The 22,482-nt window shown below is 36.1% G+C and overlaps 1 protein-coding gene across 1 annotated transcript in view; it reads left to right on the plus strand.

Annotated features, from left to right (window-relative positions):
• Nucleotides 1-22,482, plus strand: part of RPS6KA6 (ribosomal protein S6 kinase A6) — a 167,663-nt gene that overhangs the window by 56,994 nt on the left and 88,187 nt on the right. Inside the window, exons 3-5 of the mRNA XM_060002470.1 lie at nt 11,071-11,187; nt 18,060-18,141; nt 18,807-18,887. Coding sequence (XP_059858453.1) covers nt 11,071-11,187; nt 18,060-18,141; nt 18,807-18,887 — 280 coding nt within the window. The remainder of the gene's footprint in view (nt 1-11,070; nt 11,188-18,059; nt 18,142-18,806; nt 18,888-22,482) is intronic.

The raw sequence follows: 22,482 nt of genomic DNA on the forward strand, positions 1-22,482 counted from the left end.
TTTTGCATCTATGTTCATCAGTGATATTGGCCTGTAGTTTTCTTTCTTTGTGACATCCTTGTCTGGTTTTGTTATCAGGGCGATGGTGGCCTCGTAGAATGAGTTTGGAAGTGTTCCTCCCTCTGCTATATTTTGGAAGAGTTTGAGAAAGATAGGTGTTTGCTCTTCTCTAAATGTTTGATTGAATTCGCCTGTGAAGCCATCTGATCCTGGGCCTTTGTTTGCTGGAAGATTTTTAATCACATTTTCAATTTCAGTGCTTGTGATTGGTCTGTTCATATTTTGTATTTCTTCCTGATTCAGTCTTGTCAGGTTGCGCATTTCTAAGAATTTGACCATTTCTTCCAGGATGTTCATTTTATTAGCATAGAGATGCTTGTAGTAATCTCTCATGAACTTTTGTATTTCTGCAGTTTCAGTTGTTACTTCTCCTTTTTCTTTTCTAGTTCTATTGATTTGAGTCTTCACTCTTTTTTTCTTGATGAGTCTGGCTAATGGTTTATCAATTTTGTTTATCTTCTCAAAGAAACAGCTTTTAGTTTTATTGATCTTTGCTATTGTTTCCTTCATTTCTTTTTCATTTATTTCAGTTCTGATCTTTATGATTTATTTTCTTCTGCTAACTTTGGGGGTTTTTTGTTCTTCTTTCTCTAATTGCTTTAGGTACAAGGTTAGGTTGTTTATTCGAAATGTTTCCTGTTTCTTAATGTAGGATTGTACTGCTATAAGCTTCCCTCTTAGAACTGCTTTTGCTGCATCCCATAGGTTTTGGGTCGTTGTGTCTCCATTGTCTTTTGTTTCTAGGTATTTTTTGGTTTACTCTTTGATTTCTTCAGTGATCACTTCGTTATTAAGTAGTGTATTGTTTAGCCTCCATGTGTTTGTTGTTTTTACAGATCTTTTCGTGTAATTGATATCTAGTCTTATAGCATTGTGGTCAGGAAAGATACTTGATAAAATTTCAATTTTCTTAAATTTACCAAGGTTTGATTTGTGACCCAAGATATGATGTATATGATCTATCCTGGAGAATGTTCCATGAGCACTTGAGAAAAATGTGTATTCTGTTGTTTTTGGATGGAATGTCCTATAAATATCAATTAAGTCCATCTTGTTTAATGTATCATTTAAAGCTTGTGTTTCCTTATTTATTTTCATTTTGGATGATCTGTCCATTGGTGAAAGTGGGGTGTTAAAGGCCCCTAGTATGAATGTATCACTGTCAATTTCCCCTTTTATGGCTGTTACTATTTGCCTTATGTATTGAGGTGCTCCTGTGTTGCATCCATAAATAGATACAATTGTTATATATTCTCTTTGGATCGATCTCTTGATCATTATGTAGTGTCCTTCTTTGTCTCTTGTAATAGTCTGTATTTTAAAGTCTATTTTTTCTGATATGAGAATTGCTACTCCAGCTTTCTTCTGATTTCCATTTGCATTGAATATCTTCTTCCATCTCCTCACTTTCAGTCTGTATGTGTCCGTAAGTCTGAAGTGGGTGTCTTGTAGACAGCATATATATGGGTCTTGTTTTTATATCCATTCAGGCAGTGTGTGTGTTTTGGTGGGAGCATTTAATCCATTTACTTTTAAGGTAATAATTGATATGTATGTTCCTATTCCCATTTTCTTAATTGTTTTGGGTTTGTTATTGTAGGTCTTTTCCTTCTCTTGTGTTTCTTGACTAGAGAAGTTCCTTTATCATTTGTTGTAAAGCTGGTTTGGTGGTGCTGAACTCTCTCTACTTTTGCTTGTCTGTAAATGTTTTAATTTCTCCATCAAATCTGAATGAGATCCTTGCTGGGTAGGGTAATCTTGGTTGTAGGTTTTTCTCCTTCATCACTTTAAATATGTCCTGTCACTCCCTTCTGGTTTGCAGAGTTTCTCCTGAAAGATCAGCTATTAACCTTGTGCGGATTCCCTTGTGTGTTATTTGGTGTTTTTCCCTTCCTGCTTTTAGTATGTTTTCTTTGTATTTAATTTTTGAAAGTTTGATTAATATGTGTCTTTGTGTGTTTCTCCTTGGATTTATCCTGTCTGGGGCTCTCTGTGCTTCCTGGACTTGATTAACTATTTCCTTTCCCATATTAGGGAAGTTTTCAACTATAATCTCTTCAAATATTTTCTCAGTCCCTTTCTTCTTCTCTTCTTCTTTTGGAACCCCTATAATTCGAATGTTGTTGCGTTTAATGTTCTCCCAGAAGTCTCTTTACCTGTCCTCAATTCTTTTCATTGTTTTTTATTTCATCTGCTCTGCAGTAGTTATTTCCAATATTTTATCTTCCAGGTCACTTATCTGTTCTTCTGTCTCAGTAATTCTTCTATTGATCCCTTCTAGAGTATTTTTAATTTCATTTATTGTGTTGTTCATCATTGCATGTTTCATCTTTAGTTCTTCTAGGTCCTTGTTAAATTTTTCTTGCATTTTCTCTATTTTATTTACAAGATTTTGGATCATCTTTACTATCATTATTCTGAATACTTTTTCAGGTACACTGCCTATTTGCTCTTCCTTTGTTAGGTCTGGTGGGTTTTTATCTTGCTCCTTCATCTGCTGTGTGTTTTTCTGTCTTCTCATTTTGCTTATCTTACTGTGTTTGGGTTCCCCTTTTTGCAGGCTGCAGGTTCTTAGTTTCCATTGTTTTTTGGTGTCTGTCCCCAGTGGCTAACGTTGGTTCAGTGTGTTGTTTAGACTTCCTGGTGGAGGGGAGTAGTGCCAGTGTTCTGGTGGTTGATGGTGGGCAGTTCCACGTCTGGTGGTGCGTTTTTGGGTGTCTCTGGACTTACTATGATTTTAGGCAGCCTCTCTGCTAATGGATGGGGTTGTGTTCCTGTCTTGCTAGTTGTTTGGCATAGGGTGTCCAGCACTGTAGCTTGCTGGTCATTGAATGAAGCTGGGTGTTGGTGTTGAGATAGAGATGTCTGGGAGATTTTTGCTGTTTGATATTACGTGGAGCTGGGAGGTCTCTTGTGGACCAGTGTCCTGAAGTTGGCTCTCCCAACTCAGAGGCACAGCACTGACTCCTGGCTGCAGCACCAAGAGCCTTTCATCCACATGGCTCAAAATAAAAGTGCGAACAAATAAAAAGAAAGAAACAAAGAGGATAAAAGAAAATAAAATAAAGTAAGGTGAAATAAAATAAAGTGATTAAAATAAAAAAAATATGATTAAGAAAAATGATTTTTTAAAAAGTTAAAAAAAAGAAAAAACAGATGGATAGAACCCTAAGACAAATGGTGAAAACAAAGCTATACAGACAAAATCTCACACAGAAGCATACACATACACACTCAGAAAAAGAGGAAAAGGGGCTAAAATAATAAATCTTGCTCCCAAAGTCCACCTCCTCTATTTGGGATGATTCGTTGTCTATTCAGGTATTCCACAGATGCAGGGTACATCAAGTTGTTTGTGGAGATTTCATCCGCTGCTCCTGAGGCTGCTGGGAGAGATTTCCCTTTCTCTTCTTTGTTCGCACAGCTCCTGGGGCTCAGCTTTGGATTTGGCCCCGCCTCTGCTTGTAGGTCACCTGAGGGTGTCTGTTCTTCACTCAGACAGGACGGGGTTAAAGGAGCCACTGATTCAGGGGATCCGGCTCACTCCGGCCGGGCGGAGGGAGGGGTATGGAGTGCGGTTCAAGCCTACGGTGGCAAAGGCCAGCGTGACTTTGCCCCAGCGTGAGGCGCGCCGTGTGTTCTCCCGGTGAAGTTGTCCCTGTATCCCGGGACCCTGGCAGAGGCGGGTTGCACAGGCTCCCCGGAAGGGAGGTGTGGAGAGTGACCCGTGCTTACACACAGGCTTCTTGGTGGCAGTAGCAGGAGCCTTAACGTCTCATGCCCGTCTCTGGGGTCCACACTGTTAGCCATGGCTGGCGCCCATCTCTGTAGCTCCTTTAAGCAGTGCTCTTAACCCCTCTCCTCGCGCACCAGGAAACAAAGAGGGAAGAAAAAGTCTCTTGACTCATTTGCAGGTCTAGACTTTTTCCTGGACTCCCTCCTGGCTAGCCGTGGTGCACTAACCCCTTCATGCTGTGTTCTCGCTGCCAGTCGTCTCCCTGCGCTCTGACCGAAGCCAGAGCCTCAGCTCCTAGCCCCGCCCATCCCGGTGGGTGAGCAGGCAAGCCTATAGTGCTGGTGAGTGCTGGTCAGCACCGATCCTCTGTGCGGAAGTCTCTCCACTTTGCCCTCTGCACCCCTGTTGCTGTGCTCTCCTCCACAGTGCCGAAGCTTCCCCCCTCCGCCACCCACAGTCTCTGCCCGCGAAGGGGCTTCTTGTGTGTGGAAACCTTTCCTCCTTCTCGGCTCCCTCCCACTGGTGCAGGTCCTGTCCCTATTCTTTTGTCTCTGTTTTTTTTTCTTTTGCCCTACCCAGGTATGTGGGGAGTTTCTTGCCTTTTGGGAGGTCTGAGATCTTCTGCCAGCATTCAGTATGTGTTCTGTAGGAGTTATTCCACGTGTAGATGTATTTCTGATGTATCTGTGGGGAGGAAGGTGATCTCCACATCTTACTCTTCTGCCATCTTCCCCTCGATCCAATTTGCTAGTATTTTATTGAGGATTTTTTCATATATGTTCATCAGTGATATTGGCCTGTAATTTTCTTTTTTGTGATATTTTTTTCTGGTTTTGGTATCAGGGTGATAGTGGCCTTGTAGAATGAGCTTGGGAGTGCTCCTCCCTCTGCAATTGTTTGGAAGAGTTTGAGAAAGATAGGTGTTAGCTCTTTAGGTTCGTTGCTTTAGGTTTGTTTTGGTAGGTCATTTTCTTCTCTTGTACTTCCCGCCTAGAGAAGTTTCTTTAGCATTTGTTGTAAAGCTGGATTGGTTGTGTTGAATTCTGTTAGCTTGTGGTTGTCTGTGAAGCTTTTGATTTCTCCATCGAATGTGAATGAGATCCTTACTGGTAGAGTTATCTTGGTTATAGGTTTTTCCCTTTTATCACGTTAAATATATCCTGCCACTCACTTCTGGCTGCATAGTTCTTGCTGAAAAATCAGCTTGTATCCTTATGGGGATTCCCATGTGTGTTATTTGTTGCTTTACCCTTTCTGCTTTTAATGTTTTTCTTTGTATTTAATTTTGTTAGTTTGATTAATATGTGTTGGCATGTTTCTCCTTGGTTTTATCCTGTATGGGAATCTCTGTGCTTCCTGGACCTGGGTGACTATTTCCTTTCCCATTTCAGGGAAGTTTTTGACTATAATCTCTTGAAATATTTTCTCAGACACTTTCTCTTCTGCTTCTTCTTCTGGGACCCGTATAATTCAGATGTTGGTGCGTTCAGTGCTGTCTCTAAGACGTTCCTCGTTTCTTTTTCTTTCTTTTTTCTTTATTCTGCTCCATGGCAGTTATTTCCACCATTCTGTCTTCCAGCTCACTTATCTCTTCTTCTGCCTTAGTTATTCTGCTGTTTATTCCTTCTAGTGTATTTTTCATTTCATTTATTGTGTTGTTGATCACTGATTGTTTGTTCTTACTCCTCTAGGTCCTTGTTAAACATTTCTTGTATCTTCTTGATCCATACCTCCATTTTATTTTCACGATCTTGGATCATCTTTACTGTCATTACTCTGAATTCTTTGTCAAGTAGATTGCCTCTTTCCTCTTCATTATTTGGTCTTGTGGGATTTTACCTTGCTTCTTTGTCTGCAGCATATTTCTCTGTCATTTTGTCTGACTTACTGTGTTCATGGTCTGCTTTCCGCAGGCTCCAGGGTCGTAGTTCATTTCGCTTCTGTTATCTGCCCCCTGGTGGGTGAGGTTGTGCAGGGGTTTGTGTAGGCTTCCTGGTGGGAGGGACTGGTGCCTGTGCTTTGGTGGGTGTAGCTGAGTCTTTTCCCTCTGATAGGCAGGGCCCCAACAGTTAGTGTGTTTTGGGGTGTCTGTGAGCTTAGTACGATTTTAGGAGCCTGTCTGCTGATGGGTTTGGCTGTGTTCCTCTGTTGCTGGTTGTTTGGCATGAGGTGTCAAGCAGTAAAGCCTGCAGGCAGTTGGGCGGAGCCAGGGCTTGGTGTCGAGATGGATACCTCCAGGAGAACACACACCAATTAATATTCCCTGGGCCTGGGGCTTCCCTGGTGGTGCAGTGGTTGAGAGTCTGCCTGCTGATGCAGGGGACACGGGTTCGTGCCCCGGTCCGCAAAGATACCACATGCCACGGAGCGGCTGCACCTGTGAGCCATGGCCGCTGAGCCTGCGCGTCCGGAGCCTGTGCTCCGCGATGGGAGAGGCCACAGCAGTGAGAGGCCCGTGTACTGCAAAAACAAAAAACAAAAAAAAACACGGTAGTTTAATATTCCCTGGGCCTGGGAATCCTCTGGTGATGTAGCATCCTGGACTCAGTACTCCCACCCAGGAGGCCCAGCCCTGACCCTTGGCCAGAGAATGAAGAGCCTGCAAGCAGCGCATTGTGGCCAGAGAAAAAAGAAAAAAAGGGAAAAGAAAACCAACAGACAGACAAAACCCAATGCAAATAGCAGAAACAAAACCCAAAAAACTGCAACAACAACAACACAGGAAAAGAAAGAAAACAAACATACAAACCAAACCCAAGACAATTGATTAAAACAAAAGCAAACAAACAGAAACAAAGAAACACACCAAAAACCCCAAGAAAACATAAAACGAGAACAAACAAAATAACTCAAAAATGAAAGCAGTCAATAAAGGCTAAACTAGGAAAAAAAAAAAAGAAAAGCAGAATAAGAACAGAAAGCAAACATCAAAAAAAGCAAAGAAACATAAAACACATAAAAATGATCAAAAATGGAAAAAAGGGCTAAATACAAGAAAAAAACACAAAACAACAAAAAAAAAGTAAAAATAGAAAATATATATTAAAAAAAAATTAAAACAACAACAAGAACTTCACCTTCCTGAGTCCCCTTTACTTTTTTTCTTTCTTTCATCCTACCCCATTGCAAGGGGGTTTTTCTTGTCCTTTTAGGTGTCTGAAGTCTTCCACTAATGTTTATCCGGTGCTTTATGAGAATTGTTCCATTTGTGGATGTATTCTTTATGCACTTGACAGGAGAGATGAATTCTGTCTCCTCCTATTCTGCCATCTTGACTCCTTCCCCCCACCCCATCCTAATTCTAATGAACCATAATCTCTGAGGGTGGGAACCAAACATGCATATTGAATGAATATTTTATAAGTGATTTTTTTGAAACTAGAGCATTGTAAACAACTGTCTACTTAAAGGCAAACTATCTATAATTTAGTAATATACATATAGTTGTTTGTCTAAGAACATATATCTATAACAGGCAGATGAGCAATCAGTAAGTTAATATCAGCATTTTTTTAAAAGTGCAGATTCTGGGGTCATTATACCCTTCATTTGTGTTGAGTACAACACAGTGTAATAAAAATACTGATCATGAGGAATTCCATGGTGGTCCAGTGGTTAGGAGTCTGCACTTCCACTGCAGGGAGTGCGGGTTTGATCCCTGGTTGGGTAAATAAGTCCTGCATGCCATGTGGCGTGGCCAAATCATGAATTATCTGGAAAAATGTTTATTTATATTCCTCATATCTAAGGAAAAATGCTTATATTATTCAATTTAGATATATTGTCATCACAAAGTCAGTTATATTCAAAATTGACATAATTCCATTATTCAGAATGAATCTCCTGTTTCCCTATTACCTTTATATGTTTAAAAATAAATTATTCATACATATTTTTCTGTTATTTAAAAAGGTATTTAAAAATAATTTTGAAGTTTCTTATTGATTAATTTTACTGTTACAAATCTTTATTTTAGAAAATAAGTTTCTCTTCATTCCCTTTTTATGAAATTGGTTGGATTTTTTTGGCTGTCTGCTCCCATAAGGTCAAACAAATATTGTGCTAAGCATTATGAATGCAGACATGAATGTGATATTACCTGGATACAGGTTGCTTACCTGTCTAGTGGGAGAGAAAGACAAGGTAATAAGTTGTTAGGACACAGTGTAACAATATTCTTTGCTGGCTGTCTGCTGGAAAAAGATGTCTTTTCTTATAGCATTTTCATGTTTGAAATTTTATAGTGTAATGCTGCTGAAAATTGAAAGAGATATTGCATTTTTAAAAGATGGGCATATGTGGATTTTAATTAGAAGAGGCATTGAGCAGACATTTCCTTTTGAAGACTTGCTTAGGTTTGGTGAAACTAAGTAGGATAGAGTACAGTTGTTTCCTAGCTCTGAATGTTTTTAAAAACCGATGTCATGACCCATGTTTATAATGATGATCTTAAATGTGGCAGAAACTGAAGTGCCTTCTTAAACATAAAAATATTATATTGTGTTCAATATAATATCACAGACTTGAAGGGGACTTTAAAGAACAGTCTAACATAATCTGTTTGTCATGTGAGAACACTGAAGTAGAGTAGTTTGTGATTTGGCCAAGGCTGCTTAGCTTATGCATGGGAGAACTAGGAGGAAAAATTAGGCTGTGACTCTTCCGTCAGTGTTCTTTACACTGGAGAAAACTTCCAGTATGCTTTTGTTATATACCATTCTTTGAAGACTATTACTACATTCATAATATGTGGTATAAAATCAGTTAAAATAATATTAATAAGAGTATACAATTTGACGTTGCTTTTGATGTACATGTATTGCAAAAGTGCATAAAGATATGCCATACTTTAATATAATTCCAAAATGTCAGCTACAGAACATATGTATGTGCATTAAAAAAGGTCCTTGACTTTTTACAAAAAAGACGCCTTGAAAAGGGGAAACTCACTCTCATAGCTATTTAAAAGAGTCCAGTGAAACCCTCAGAATGGGAGAAAATATTTGCAAATGAAGCAACTGACAAAGGATTAATCTCCAAAATTTACAAGCAGCTCATGCAGCTCAATAACAAAAAAAAAGCAACCCAATCCAAAAATGGGCAGAAGACCTAAATAGATATTTCTCCAAAGAAGATATACAGATTGCCAACAAACACATGAAAGAATGCTCCACATCATTAATCATTAGAGAAATGCAAATCAAAACTACAAAGAGATATCATCTCACACCGGTCAGAATGGCCATCATCAAAAAATCTAGAAACAATAAATGCTGGAGAGGGTGTGGAGAAAAGGGAACACTCTTGCACTGCTGGTGGGAATGTGTATTGGTACAGCCACTATGGAGAACAGTATGGAGGTTCCTTACAAAACTACAAATAGAACTACCATATGATCCAGCAATCCCACTACTGGGCATATACCCTGAGAAAACCATAATTCAAAAAGAGTTGTGTACCAAAATGTTCATTGCAGCTCTATTTACAATAGCCAGGAGATGGAAGCAACCTAAGTGTCCATCATCAGATGAATGGATAAAGAAGATGTGGCACATATACACAATGGAATATTACTCAGCCATAAAAAGAAACAAAATTGTTATTTGTAGTGAGGTGGATGAACCTAGAGTCTGTCATACAGAGTGAAGTAAGTCAGAAAGAGAAAAGCAAATACCGTATGCTAACACATATATATGGAATCTAAGAAAAAAAAAGTCATGAAGAACCTAGGGGTAAGACAGGAATAAAGACACAGACCTACTAGAGAATGGACTTGAGGATATGGGGAGGGGGAAGGGTAAGCTGTGACAAAGTGAGAGAGTGGCATGGACATATATACACTACCAAACATAAAATAGATAGCTAGTGGGAAGCAGCCGCATAGCACAGGGAGATCAGCTCGGTGCTTTGTGACCACCTAGAGGGGTGGGATAGAGAGGGTGGGAGGGAGGGAGACGCAAGAGGGAGGAGATATGGGAACATATGTATATGTATAACTGATTCACTTTGATATAAAGCAGAAACTAACACACCATTGTAAAGCAATTATACTCCAATAAAGATGTTAAATAAAAAAAAAAAGAGTCCAGTGAAATACTCTTTTGATGTATAAGAAACATCCATGGACATATTTTCAGAACAGATACTTCATTTCTGACTGATTAGTGGTTCTTAATACCTAAAGCTAAAACTCCTCTGCTGGATACCCTTCTTTGAGAGTAAATGTCTGACTACTTATGTAACATGGCAGTTATTTTAGCTGCCATGAAGCCCCCTTACTTGGGACCATGCTCTTGCCCATTATGACCACAGTCGCCATTGATTAATCAGTTAATTAAAGGGTGAATGGATTGGGAACATTCTTGCCATACAGACCAGAATTGATATGATATAATGGAAAGCTACCAAGACTTCTAGACATCATGATTAACTAGTCATGTGAACTTAAACTCTGTGTGTCTCAGTTTTCTCCCCTATAGTGTCAGAGGTTGGATAATATATCCCAGCTTTTGTTATTTTGTGATATATAATACATTTGAGGGTTTTTTTTTCATCCTAGCTACTGTGCTAGGGACTAGAATTACAGTTCACCTGAGTGTAGTCTTGATATAGAGTCCTATATGAAGGAGCAGAAACACTTCCAAGGTGACTTCCTTCTGCCTGACCCAGGTGGTAGTAAATCTGGCATATAATTTATATATAAAGTTTCAATAAAAGTAGGCTCATGGCCTGGAAACATATTTTTGGGCTTTGCAGATTTTGTTTGTCTAGGCTAGTTTCTTTTTCATTGATATGGCTAGCTGGACATTTAAATATTCATATATTACTGACTACTTAAAATGGTATAGTGAAATACTATTTAAAAGAACTCTTGAGGTTCACATTTTTTGTCATGTCCCACAATTTACAAGGTTTTATCTATCTCTTGACTTTCTCTGCATCTACCTCATAAGTCATACTCCATTGAGGTTCTTAAGACTCTGTTAGTTGTTGATGTTTTACTTCTGTCTCTACCTAGTTGGAACAGAAGCTGAAGCATAGATTTTACATGCTTCTGTTTACATGAAATTATATAATAGGGGTGGTGGTGGTGATGTTCTATCTCTATGTGTTAGAAAACCCAGGAAATGGGGATGCTAGTAGCCCATAAAACTCTGTGCTAGATTTAAGGAGTTAGGTATTAAATTATTTCTGTTGTGATTTCTGGTTCTAAATGGAGCTAATAATAAGATGTTGTAAGTATATTTGAGTATTGCTTGGATTTCTTTTTTCAGGATGAAGGAGTTGTTAAAGAAATCCCTATTACTCATCACGTTAAGGAAGGATATGAGAAAGCAGATCCTGCACAATTTGAGTTACTCAAAGTTCTTGGTCAGGGATCCTTTGGAAAGGTAATGGATGCCTTTTTCCCCATTTGTTTTTCTTCTAAACATTTAACAAAAAAAGTATACACATAGGTAGAAATCTGATAAATGTGCTGTTTCTAAATTGTCAAAGGATACACACAAAGGCGGCTCTAATTTTACTGCTTTTTATTTCTGTTGTATTTTTAGTTCAATTTCTTTATTCTTCTCTGTAATAATAAAGGTTTTCTAATCCCCTGGGATCACTGATATCTCTAGGACAAAATATAGCATGCTATTTATTAGCTGCCTAAATCAAGAAAGTTTGAATTTTGTAAAAGAGGTCTTGTTTCTCTGTTCACATGCTGGCATGACCTTAGCTTTCTTTCTTGGTGATTTCATCTGTATTCCTTAGCTCTATCACAGAAGCCAGAATGTATGTATCAATTCATGTACTGAATACATAAATTAATCTATCATCTTTTAAAGCAAATATGTGTGTAAAGTACAGCTATGGTAAGTACTGGGTGATATATGGATTATGTGAAACTCCTGCCTTCAAAGGGCTTAAATTTCAAGGGAAAAAGCAAAATTGAGGAAGATAAACTCTGACACTCATTATTAAAATTGGTTATTAAGGGCTTAATGGTATATGATTCTTGGAAAAGATGTATGTAGGTCTGGTTCCTGACTTTTGTATACCTAACATCTAAGACATGAAAAGTATTGCATACACATATTAAGTAACAACCTTTAGGAAACAGCAACAGTGGCAATTTAAGGGGAGGAAGTTAATGAGAAACTACTAATTTCAGGGTGGCTGAGATTTAGTTTCAAAGGGGAAAGTAAGGAAGTTGAGCATTGCTTATTTATTATGCTCTGAAACATTATAAAAGAAAGACATTTATTGAACACTTGGTTTGTGTATAACACTTTAAAAAACAACATTGGTTAATATAAAGTAGACATAATTGTCTTAAAGTAATCTGATACCTGTGTGGTATAGAATACAACATGTAAAATATAGAGAAACATTTTCAGGACACAAAAAGTACAAGCTAAGGTGGATTATGGTTTGGCAGTGAATTGGTACAGGAGGTATGTGATGACAAGGAGATAGGACTTGAATAGTTGTGCTAGGGAGAGTAAAACTAGAAGGAGCTTTCAATAGATTGTATGTGTGGGAGGTGTATTTATAGAACTGACCTGTAGAGTAGGCATGTGCATTTTGAACACCTTTATTTTTTAAAGTTACTAGAAGTACAGTATATAAACAAATATTTTACATTATATTTTATGATGTTAATTTTAGAACAGAGATGAAGTTCTTTTACATCCCCAATATATAAATGCTTACATAGTGACTCAAATAAAATATCACCAGGCAATCATTTCAAGCCATTAAAAGTATTTGTTTTGTCATTTGATATATGTAAATTTATTCATATGTGTATTTATTTATATCCAGCTTTGTTCCAGAAAGGATTTAAGGCTTTCATAGATGAATACTAAATAAAATAAAATTTAAAATAAGTGGGGAAGATGATGGAAGCAGAAAAATTGGAGCAGGAAAGATGAGATGAAGCCAGGAATAAACTCTGTTGTTCACAGATGCATGGTATAAGGGCCTAGAAATGGGGCAAAAGTGAAGACAAATGTTTTGGCAGCCATTATAAAGAGGCTGAAACATTTAATTGTATGATTATTGACAGTATCTTTAAGAAACAGATCAAACAGACCAGAGAAATTTTTCTTATGGGGCTTCATGAAGAAAATACAGTATAATATAATAAAATGTCTTCAGTAACATCTTCACATTAATTATAGCAACACGCTGACAAGTTGTCAATGCAGTCCTTAAAAAAATCAGGGAACACTCAGCTTTGTACAGGAACTTTGGTTTAACAAGGATATCATAGAAGCCTTTAAAAAATTCCTAATACTAAAATACAGAATAGTGATCCTTGTGCAGTTCATCAACCAAAGAAATATTAAGGAGGTGGCTTATTTTTTTCTTCCTAGGATGTGAACATACTTGCTTGTCAGTATTATGTCATTTGCGTAGGCATTGTGTGGGTGGGACTTGTTATATGCTGAACCTATTCAGGAATTTGGCCAAGGCTGTGAATCAGATAAGTGTAGGAGCAATTCCAAGAAACTTTGGGCTGCAGTCTTATTTATAAGTTTTTCTGTGAAAGTCCCATTGTTAAAATGCAATAAATGGAATTTTAACCTATATAATGCTTTGTGACATTGAACATCTATATAGTCTATTTAATCGGGAAAATCCTACGAAAATCAGTTGTAAAATTGTACTTTAAAGAAGCATGCATTATCATAAAAGATGCATATAAAATTCTGTACTAAGCACATCAAGTAATGTGTGAATTTAAATGAAGTATACCAAACAACTTAATTACTTATTTTAAAACACAATAAAATAAAACACTTGAAAACATGTTTGACATTGTCAGACTAGCCTTTCGTATATTTCACATGTCAAATCATTTACACAAAGCATACATACATTTTAACATTCATGCTTCATATTATTTTTGCTTTTGTGATAGTAAAGCCTTTAAATATAGGACTTAAAAATGGATTTTTGAAAATATCAAACCCTTGCCCTCCTTAGTAATTGATTAGCTATCAAGAGATAGTTTTAAAAATATATGTTTACAACTTAAAATTTCTTGCAAATGGTCCTTTCTCTTCAATCAGTGTTAAAGCTGTGCAGTTCTGCAGTTCACTTCAGCAAACACTTCTTAACGGAAAATATAAAAGTCCATATGACAGAGAGAAAAGTATATTGGAGTAATTCACTCATTCATTTCTCTTCTGAACAATTTCTGAGAATTGGATTAGCGTGACTGAAAAGAAACCTCTCTGATCAGGAAAGAGATGTTTTTAGAAACAGTAGTTTGAAGTCATGCAGCTTCTTCTGTAGTTGATGATGGGAAGAGAGCAGAGTGAGATGATGTTTTCTTGTGCTAGGAAAGTTCACTCATTAGACCTGAAAAGAACAAATCAGGTAATGAACAAATAAACAGTTATATCTCTAGACTGTGAATGATGGCTTCTATTAGATGCCATATTGAGATACTAGTGAGTGTTTTAAGAGATAGGGGAAAAGTGGCTGCTTTGTGCTTTGGGTTTTTCTTTCTTCTTTAATTGTCTCTTTTTACCCTCTGTATTCCATTCTTTTCAACTCCACTAAAGGCTGTGTTCTAGAACAGTGGTTCTCAAAGTGGGGTCTACTACCCCTGGATATCCACAGGACACTTTCAGGGGGTTCTCAAGGTCAAGACTGTTTTATAATACTAAGATATTATTCGTAAAACTTTTGGCACTTTGGCACAGTCAAGGAAGTGATTTTAAACTACATCAGTAATCATATTCTTCACTGTCACCCACTTACAGTTAAAAAAATGTGTTTTACTTAAGAATGTCCTCGATGAGGTTTTAACAGTGATTAAATTTATCAAGTATCAACCCTTGAGTACACATCTTCTTAATATTGTGTGATGAAATTGAGAAGTACACAAAGTACTTTAGCTGCATACCAAAAGTATGATTGTCTCAAGACAGAGCACTTTTGTAATTTTTTGAGTTGTGAGCTAAATTAGACACTTTTTTCATGGAAAAGCATTTTTACTTGAAAGAATGATCGACAAACTATGGTTACTTAGACTTGGGTATTTGGTAGATGTTTTCTCAAAAATGAATGGAGCGAACCTGTTATTTCATGGAAAACAACTGATAATATTTTTGTCAATGATAAAATTTGAGCTTTGAAGCAAAAAATTAGAATTTTGGAAAATTTTTATTTGCCACTGTAGGCTCAACTGTTCTCAATACTCAAAAGACTTTCCTGATGAGATTGCTACTGTCAACATTTGGAAGATCTGAATAACTCAGTGACCCAATGTTTTTGAGTTGACCAAACACATGATGTTATCAAATCAGACATCAGTACAAAATCCATTCAAAGTGTCAGGTAGATCATGGATTATTATATAAAAGAATATGGACAGTTAATTGATGTGGTTTCAGATTTTTCATTGCAGCTAATCTTTAAGAAACTGCCACTTGTCAAATTCTTGTGTCGTATCAAAAAAGAATAACTACAATTATATGGAAAGGCTATTAAAATAGTACTCCCTTTTCCAAATACATATCTGTGTGAGGCCTGATTTTCTTCTTATAATTTAAGCAAAATAACTTAATTGCAACAGATTGAATGTAGAAGCAGATATGAGAATCCAACTGTCTTCTGTTAAGCCAGATATTAGAGACTTGCAAAAATGTAGATCAGTGTCAATCTTCTCATTGATTTTTTTGTTTTGGAAAAAATATAGTTATCTGTATAAAAATATTTATATTCACATATAACAGGTATTTATTATTTTTAATGAATTAATACATAGTTAATTTTTTTCTGTTTTAATTTTTAATATAGTAAATATCAATAGATAAAACCCACAAAAACAAAAGTACTTTAGAGTCATCAGTAACTTTTAGGATTGTAAAAGAATTCTTTTTTTATTATGTTTATCATCTTTAAGGTTTTTATTTTTATTTTTTAATATTTATTGGAGTATAGCTGCTTTACAATGTTATGTTAGTTTCTACTGTACAGCAAAGTAAAAGAATTCTTGAGACCAAAAATATTGAGAATTGCTTTCTTGGAAGAGACTGAGAAAGATAGTTCTCTTACTTGTGGTGTAGTCAACACTCACGAAATGACTTGACTCCTTTGTTGTCAACATCTTGGTCACATGATATTGATTAGGAAAGAGGAAACTGTTTATCTACCTTTATTTGCCCATGTCAGTAAAACCGAATGAAAACTTTAAGTCTGGTGCTTAGGGTTAATGCCATTTGCTTAGCTTTGAAACGTGTGTGTGTGTGTGTGTGTGTGTGTGTGTGTGTGTGTGTGTGTTATGGCAATTAATTTAACCTGCTGTTTAAAAAACTGATATAGACTGAAATCAGCTATACAAATACGTACAAGTCCACTTGTTTGCCAACAGCAGAAAACTTGAAAAATACAGGTAAGAAAATGTGCATCTGGGGTCATAGCTTCTTTAGCTCACTCAATAAGTTTTATATGACATTTAGAACCCCATGGTAATCTAGTTTGTGTTTGTATTCTCTCTAACCCAGATTGAATATATTCTTCTGTGATTAAAAAGCCTGATTTAGCACTGTTCATTTATAAAATACTAATTTTATTTTCTAGTGAATCTTCATTATAAAGGAGACCGAGGGTAGGCTATAGGTGTGTTAAATTTGACATTCTGTTCCATTGCTTACTATTTTCATCAGTGAAAAATCATGGATTTTTAGGACTATCCTCTCCAAGTTTAAATGCACTAAAAATAACTCCATGGAATGAAGCTACTGAAATCTTCTGTGGCAATGCACACTTCCTTGGGGTTCTACATTGTTTGGGGAGATCTTGTTGGAGTTCAGAGTAGATATTAGACATGGAAGTAACATAGGGTAGTAGCTTTGTTAGTTCTTTCAGTACAGAAATGTTTATGGTGATATGCAATTTTATGATTTGGTTCAAGCCCTGAACTTTTCTTTTCTCCAAAGATAGTTTTATGTTGCAAAACCCAGCCATCTGTTAATATGTGAATTCTCTTGATTAGTCTACTCCAAGTGTGGTATGAACTGTTACTGGCTTACTGTAAGACATGTTCAAAAACTGAGAGTAAGCATTTAGCAACTTTTACAGAAATTTGACAAAGTAATTTTATGTGTAGAATCAATTAGTATAAAAAGGGATTGTATTTTATGACATTTAAATTTCAATTTTCTAAATAATTCATTTTGATTATATTTTATAGAAGTATGGTCTGCAATGGACTTGGAGAAAAGGGGGAAAAAAGACTGGTTGGTCTACACAGAAAGTGTGAGAAGCACTACACTAGATGAGTATGAAAACTGTAAACCTGAAATGGTCCTTGAGTTTAGGTCTGATATAAAGAATAGGAGAAGCAGAGATTAAATGAAGTAAAGATTCCACCCCCTCACCTGCCCAGTTGGCTGATACATAATTATCACATAAAATATTTGGATTAAAGGGTTTTAAGCTCTACCTTAGGAAAGAGGCAAGACAAAAAATTAGTTAAAATCTCTCCCATCTGCAGTTTTGTGTGAACAAGTTAGTTACTTGACCACATTTTAAAGTTAAGCAACACTTGAATAGAACTTGTTAGAGTTGAGGATGGCAGGTAAGGCAGTGAACACGTTTTACTAAATAGTTAAAAAATTGAAACAACCCTTTGCTAATAAATAACTCATAAAACTGTAATATACTCATAATTATCTTCATAACTGAGGCTTTTTAAAACTTAGCTTTTAATGAGTCATAATACTGGTTTGAAAATATGAGATATTATTACTTAAGCTTACTTGGTAACTTTAAATAATTTAACTTTCATTTCTTTATTGAAATATTTGCCATCTTGATTCTTTTTCTTGGCAGACAGATAAGAATTGCCTGATTTCTTATTAGAAAATAAAATACCTGGTAACTTCTAAAATGGACCAATAGGGAAGTAGAAATGAAGGTATCAAATTAATGGTCATCACATTTATTTGCTCCTTATTAAGGTAACAAAAAGGAGCTCCCTTAGCTCAAATTGTCTTTCGTTATATTATTTATCTCTTACATCAGAAACTTCTCAAATGTTCTTTTAAATTTTCTTTTCCACAATAGGATGTACGGGAGTGTGATTCACTAAGTGACTGAAAGTGAGAAAATACTAACCAAGTATAATTTATAGAGAAAGGTATATCTTTATAAAATTAGAGAAAATGCAGGGCCGTATGTATGTGCTAATGTATATGTTTAGCAGGAATGGCTTGGGATGTGAATTTCACTGTTTTAATTTTAATTCTCCTATTAGGTTTTTCTTGTTAGAAAGAAGACTGGTCCTGATGCTGGACAGCTCTATGCAATGAAGGTGTTAAAGAAAGCTTCTTTAAAAGGTAGAAAATTGGAAACCTTATTAAAATAGAATGTGGTAAAGCTTGTTTTAAGAAATATGCTGTGCACTGCTTATATAAGATGAGTAGATTTAGTTTCCTTTTAACATTAGTAATTGTTACAGATTTCTAGTGGTAAGTGATATTTCTAGGTTTGATATTGGCATATACCCTAATTTAGTGAGAGTGTACCCTAGTAAAAATTTAATGGGATAAAAAGTGACATGTTTTATTTAAAGTGAACTTATTTTATTAAACTATATTCTTTTATTTCAAGATTCTTATTTTTTCTATCTGTTTTGGTATTGCATATTGAGAAAGCACAGCCACCTGCATACACTTATATACACTGTCTTCCAGGCTGTGATAACAATAACACTGTGCTCAGTTTTAATCAATAAACTCATTTGAACAATTTGGAGACTAATATATATTAAATGCTTATTCACCAAATAACTTTGTGTCTCCTTAACACATCTCTAGATCTAAACTGAATTTGTTAGCTTTCTGAGAATATGGTAATTACTGTCTAGGAATATAGACTGCAAATTTGGGCACTTATAAAGTTATGTTTTATATTTCTGTATTTTTGTTGGGTGAATTACTGATGGGATCTCTACTGAAATTATATACGAGAGCAATATATTCTACCCTTCTGTAATTTTTAGTTCGAGACAGAGTTCGGACAAAGATGGAGAGGGATATACTGGTGGAAGTAAATCATCCATTTATTGTCAAGTTGCACTATGGTATGTAATCTTTTTTTTAAAAAAATATGGAATTAGAGAACTAAGATTTCCTTTCAGACAATAATATAACAGGATATAAATACTTCAAACAGGAAATGAATATGGAATGATTTAATACATTCAACTATGTAAAATGTATTTATCTGAAATAAGAATTAATATCTAGCTTTTAGTTGTCTTTCCTGTATTTGTTGGTTAACTTGTCTAAGGTAACAAGATAGTGTCTTCTGATTACTTGTCTAGTAGTATTTCTGTACTAGGCTATACCTCCAGGGATCTTAGGCTATAAACTACTGTGACAATTTCTTCAAAACATTTTTGTGTTTGGAAGGGCCCCTCTTACATGTTCATAATGAGCATATTAATCTTACTTCCTCATTCTGTTGAAGAGGACCATATGGTATATTAGTCTATTTGAGTTATTTTTTCTTATGTTTGGCAGGAGAGGAATACAAGTGAGAAGCAATAGGTACAATGGAAAGAACATGAATTTGGAGTCAGACAGTTCTGAGGTTTTTTTTTTTTTTTAATTGCGATATAGTTGACTTACAGTATTATATAAGTTTCAGGTGTACAATATAGTGTTTCACAATTTTAAGGTTATATCCCATTTATATTTACTATAAAATATTGGTGATGAATCCTTGTGTTGTACTATATATCCTTGTAGGTTACTTATTTTATACATAGTAGTTTGTACCTCTTAATCCCCTACCCCTATCTTGCCCCATCCCCCTCCCTCTCCCCATTGGTAAACACTAGTTTGTTCTCTATATCTATGAGTCTGTTTCTTTTTAGTTATATTCCCTAGTTGGTTTTATATTTTAGATTCCACTTAGAAGTGATATCATATAATATTTGTCTTTGATTTTCACTAAGCATAATATTCTCTGTGTCCATTCATGTTGTTGAAATGGCAATATTTCATTGTTTTTTATGGCTGATTAATAATCTCTGTGTGTGTGTATGTGTGTGTGTGTGTGTGTGTGTGTGTGTTTGTGTGTGTATGCCCCATCTTTTTGTTTTTCTCTTATTTTTTTCTTATTGGAGAATAATTGCTTTAAAATGGTGTGTTAGTTTCTGCTTTATAACAAAGTGAATCACTTATACATATACATATGTTCCCATATCTCCTCCCTCTTGCATCTCCCTCCCTCCCACACTCCCTATCCCACCCATCCAGGTGGTCACAGAGCACCGACCTGATCTCCCTGTGCTATGCGGCTGCTTCCCACTAGCTATCTATTTTACATTTGGTAGTGTATACATGTCCATGCCACTCTCTCACTTTGTCACAGCTTACCCTTCCCACTCCCCATATCTGCAAGTCCATTCTATAGTAGGTCTGTGTCTTTATTCCCGTCTTACCCCGAGGTACTTCATGACATATGTTTTTTCTTATATTCCATATATATGTGTTATCATATGGAATTTGTCTTTCCCTTTCTGAATTACTTCACTCTGTGTGACAGACTCTAGGTCCATGCCCCTCACTACAAATAACTCAATTTTGTTTCTTTTTATGGCTGAGTAGTATTCCATTGTATATATGTGCCACATCTTCTTTATCCATTCATCCGATGATGGACACTTAGGTTGTTTGCATCTCCTGGCTATTGTAAATAGAGCTGCAATGAACACTTTGGTACATGACTCTTTTTGAATTATGGTTTTCTCAGGGTATATGCTCAGTAGTGGGATTGCTGGGTCATATGGTAGATCTATTTTTAGTTTTTTAAGGAACCTCCATACTGTTCTTCATAGTGGCTGTACCAATTCACATTCCCACCAGCAGTGCAAGAGTGTTCCCTTTTCTCCACACCCTCTCCAGCATTTATTGTTTCTAGATTTTTGATGATGGCCATTCTGACCGGTGTGAGATGATATCTCATTGTAGTTTTGATTTGCATTTCTCTAATGATTAATGATGTTGAGCATTCTTTCAAGTGTTTGTTGGCAATCTGTATATCTTCTTTGGAGAAATGTCTATTTAGATTTTCTGCCCATTTTTGGATTGGGTTGTTTGGCTTTTTCTTGTTATTGAGCTGCATGAGCTGCTTTTAAATTTTGCAGATTAATCCTTTGTCAGTTGCTTCATTTGCAAATATTCTCTCCCGTTCTGAGGGTTGTCTTTTGGTCTTATTTATGGTTTCCTTTGCTGTGCAAAAGCTTTGAAGTTTCATTAGGTCTCATTTGTTTATTTTTGTTTTTATTTCCATTTCTCTAGAAGGTGGGTCAAAAAGGATATGGCTGTGATTTATGTCATAGAGAGTGCTGCCTATGTTTTCCTCTAATAGTTTGATAGTTTCTGGCCATACATTCAGCTCTTTAATCCATTTTGAGCTTATTTTTGTGTATGGTGTTAGGGAGTGATCTAAGCTCATACTTTTACATGTACCTGTTCAGTTTTCCCAGCACCACTTATTGAAGAGTCTGTCCTTTCTCCACTGTACATTCCTGCCTTGATTATCCAAGTTAAGGTGATTATATGTGCATGGGTTTATTTCTGGGCTTTCTGTCCTGTTCCATTGCTCTATATTTCTGTTTTTGTGCCAGTACCATACTGTCTTGAGTACTGTAGCTTTGTAGTATAGTCTGAAGTCAGGGAACCTGATTCCTCCAGCTCCGTTTTTCGTTCTCAAGATTCCTTTGGCTATTCGGCGTCCTTTGTGTTTCCATACAAATTGTGAAATTTTTTGTTCTAGTTTTGTGAAAAATGCCAGTGGCAGTTTGATAGGGATTGGATTGAATCTGTAGATTGCTTTGGGTAGTAGAGTCATTTTCACAATGTTGATTCTTCCAATCCAACAACATTGTATATCTCTCCATCTATTTGTATCATCTTTAGCTTCTTTCATCAGTGTTTTATAATTTTCTGCATACAGGTCTTTTGTCTCCTTAGGTAGGTTTATTCCTAGATATTTTATCCTTTTTGTTACAGTGGTAAATGGGAGTGTTTTCTTGATTTCACTTTCAGATTTTTCATCATTAGTATCTAGGAATGCCAGAGATTTCTGTGCATTAACTTTGTATCCTGCCACTTTACCAAATTCATTGATTATCTTTAGTAGTTTTCTGGTAGCATCTTTAGGATACTCTATGTATAGTATCAAGTCATCTGCAAACAGTGACAGCTTTACTTCTTCTTTTCCGATTTGGATTCCTTTTATTTCCTTTTCTTCTCTGATTGTTGTGGCTAAAACTTCCAACACTATGTTGAATAAGAGTGGTGAGAGTGGGCAACTTTGTCTTGTTCCTGATCTTAGTGGAAATGCTTTCAGTTTTTCACCATTGAGGATGATGTTGGCTGTGGGTTTGTCATATATGCCCTTTATTGTGTTGAGGAAAGTTCCCTCTGTGCCTACTTTCTGCAGGGTTTTTATCATAAATGGGTGTTGAATTTTGTCGAAAGCTTTCTCTGCCTCTATTGAGATAAGCATATATTTTTTCTCCTTCAATTTGTTAATCTGGTGTATCACATTGATCGATTTGCATATATTGAAGAATCCTTGCATTCCTAAAATAAACCCCACTTTATCGTGGTGTATGGTCCTTTTCATGTGCTGTTGCATTCTGTTTGCTAGTATTTCGTTGA

This window comes from Delphinus delphis, chromosome X, assembly GCF_949987515.2.
Source record: "Delphinus delphis chromosome X, mDelDel1.2, whole genome shotgun sequence".
Lineage (NCBI taxonomy): Eukaryota > Metazoa > Chordata > Mammalia > Artiodactyla > Delphinidae > Delphinus > Delphinus delphis.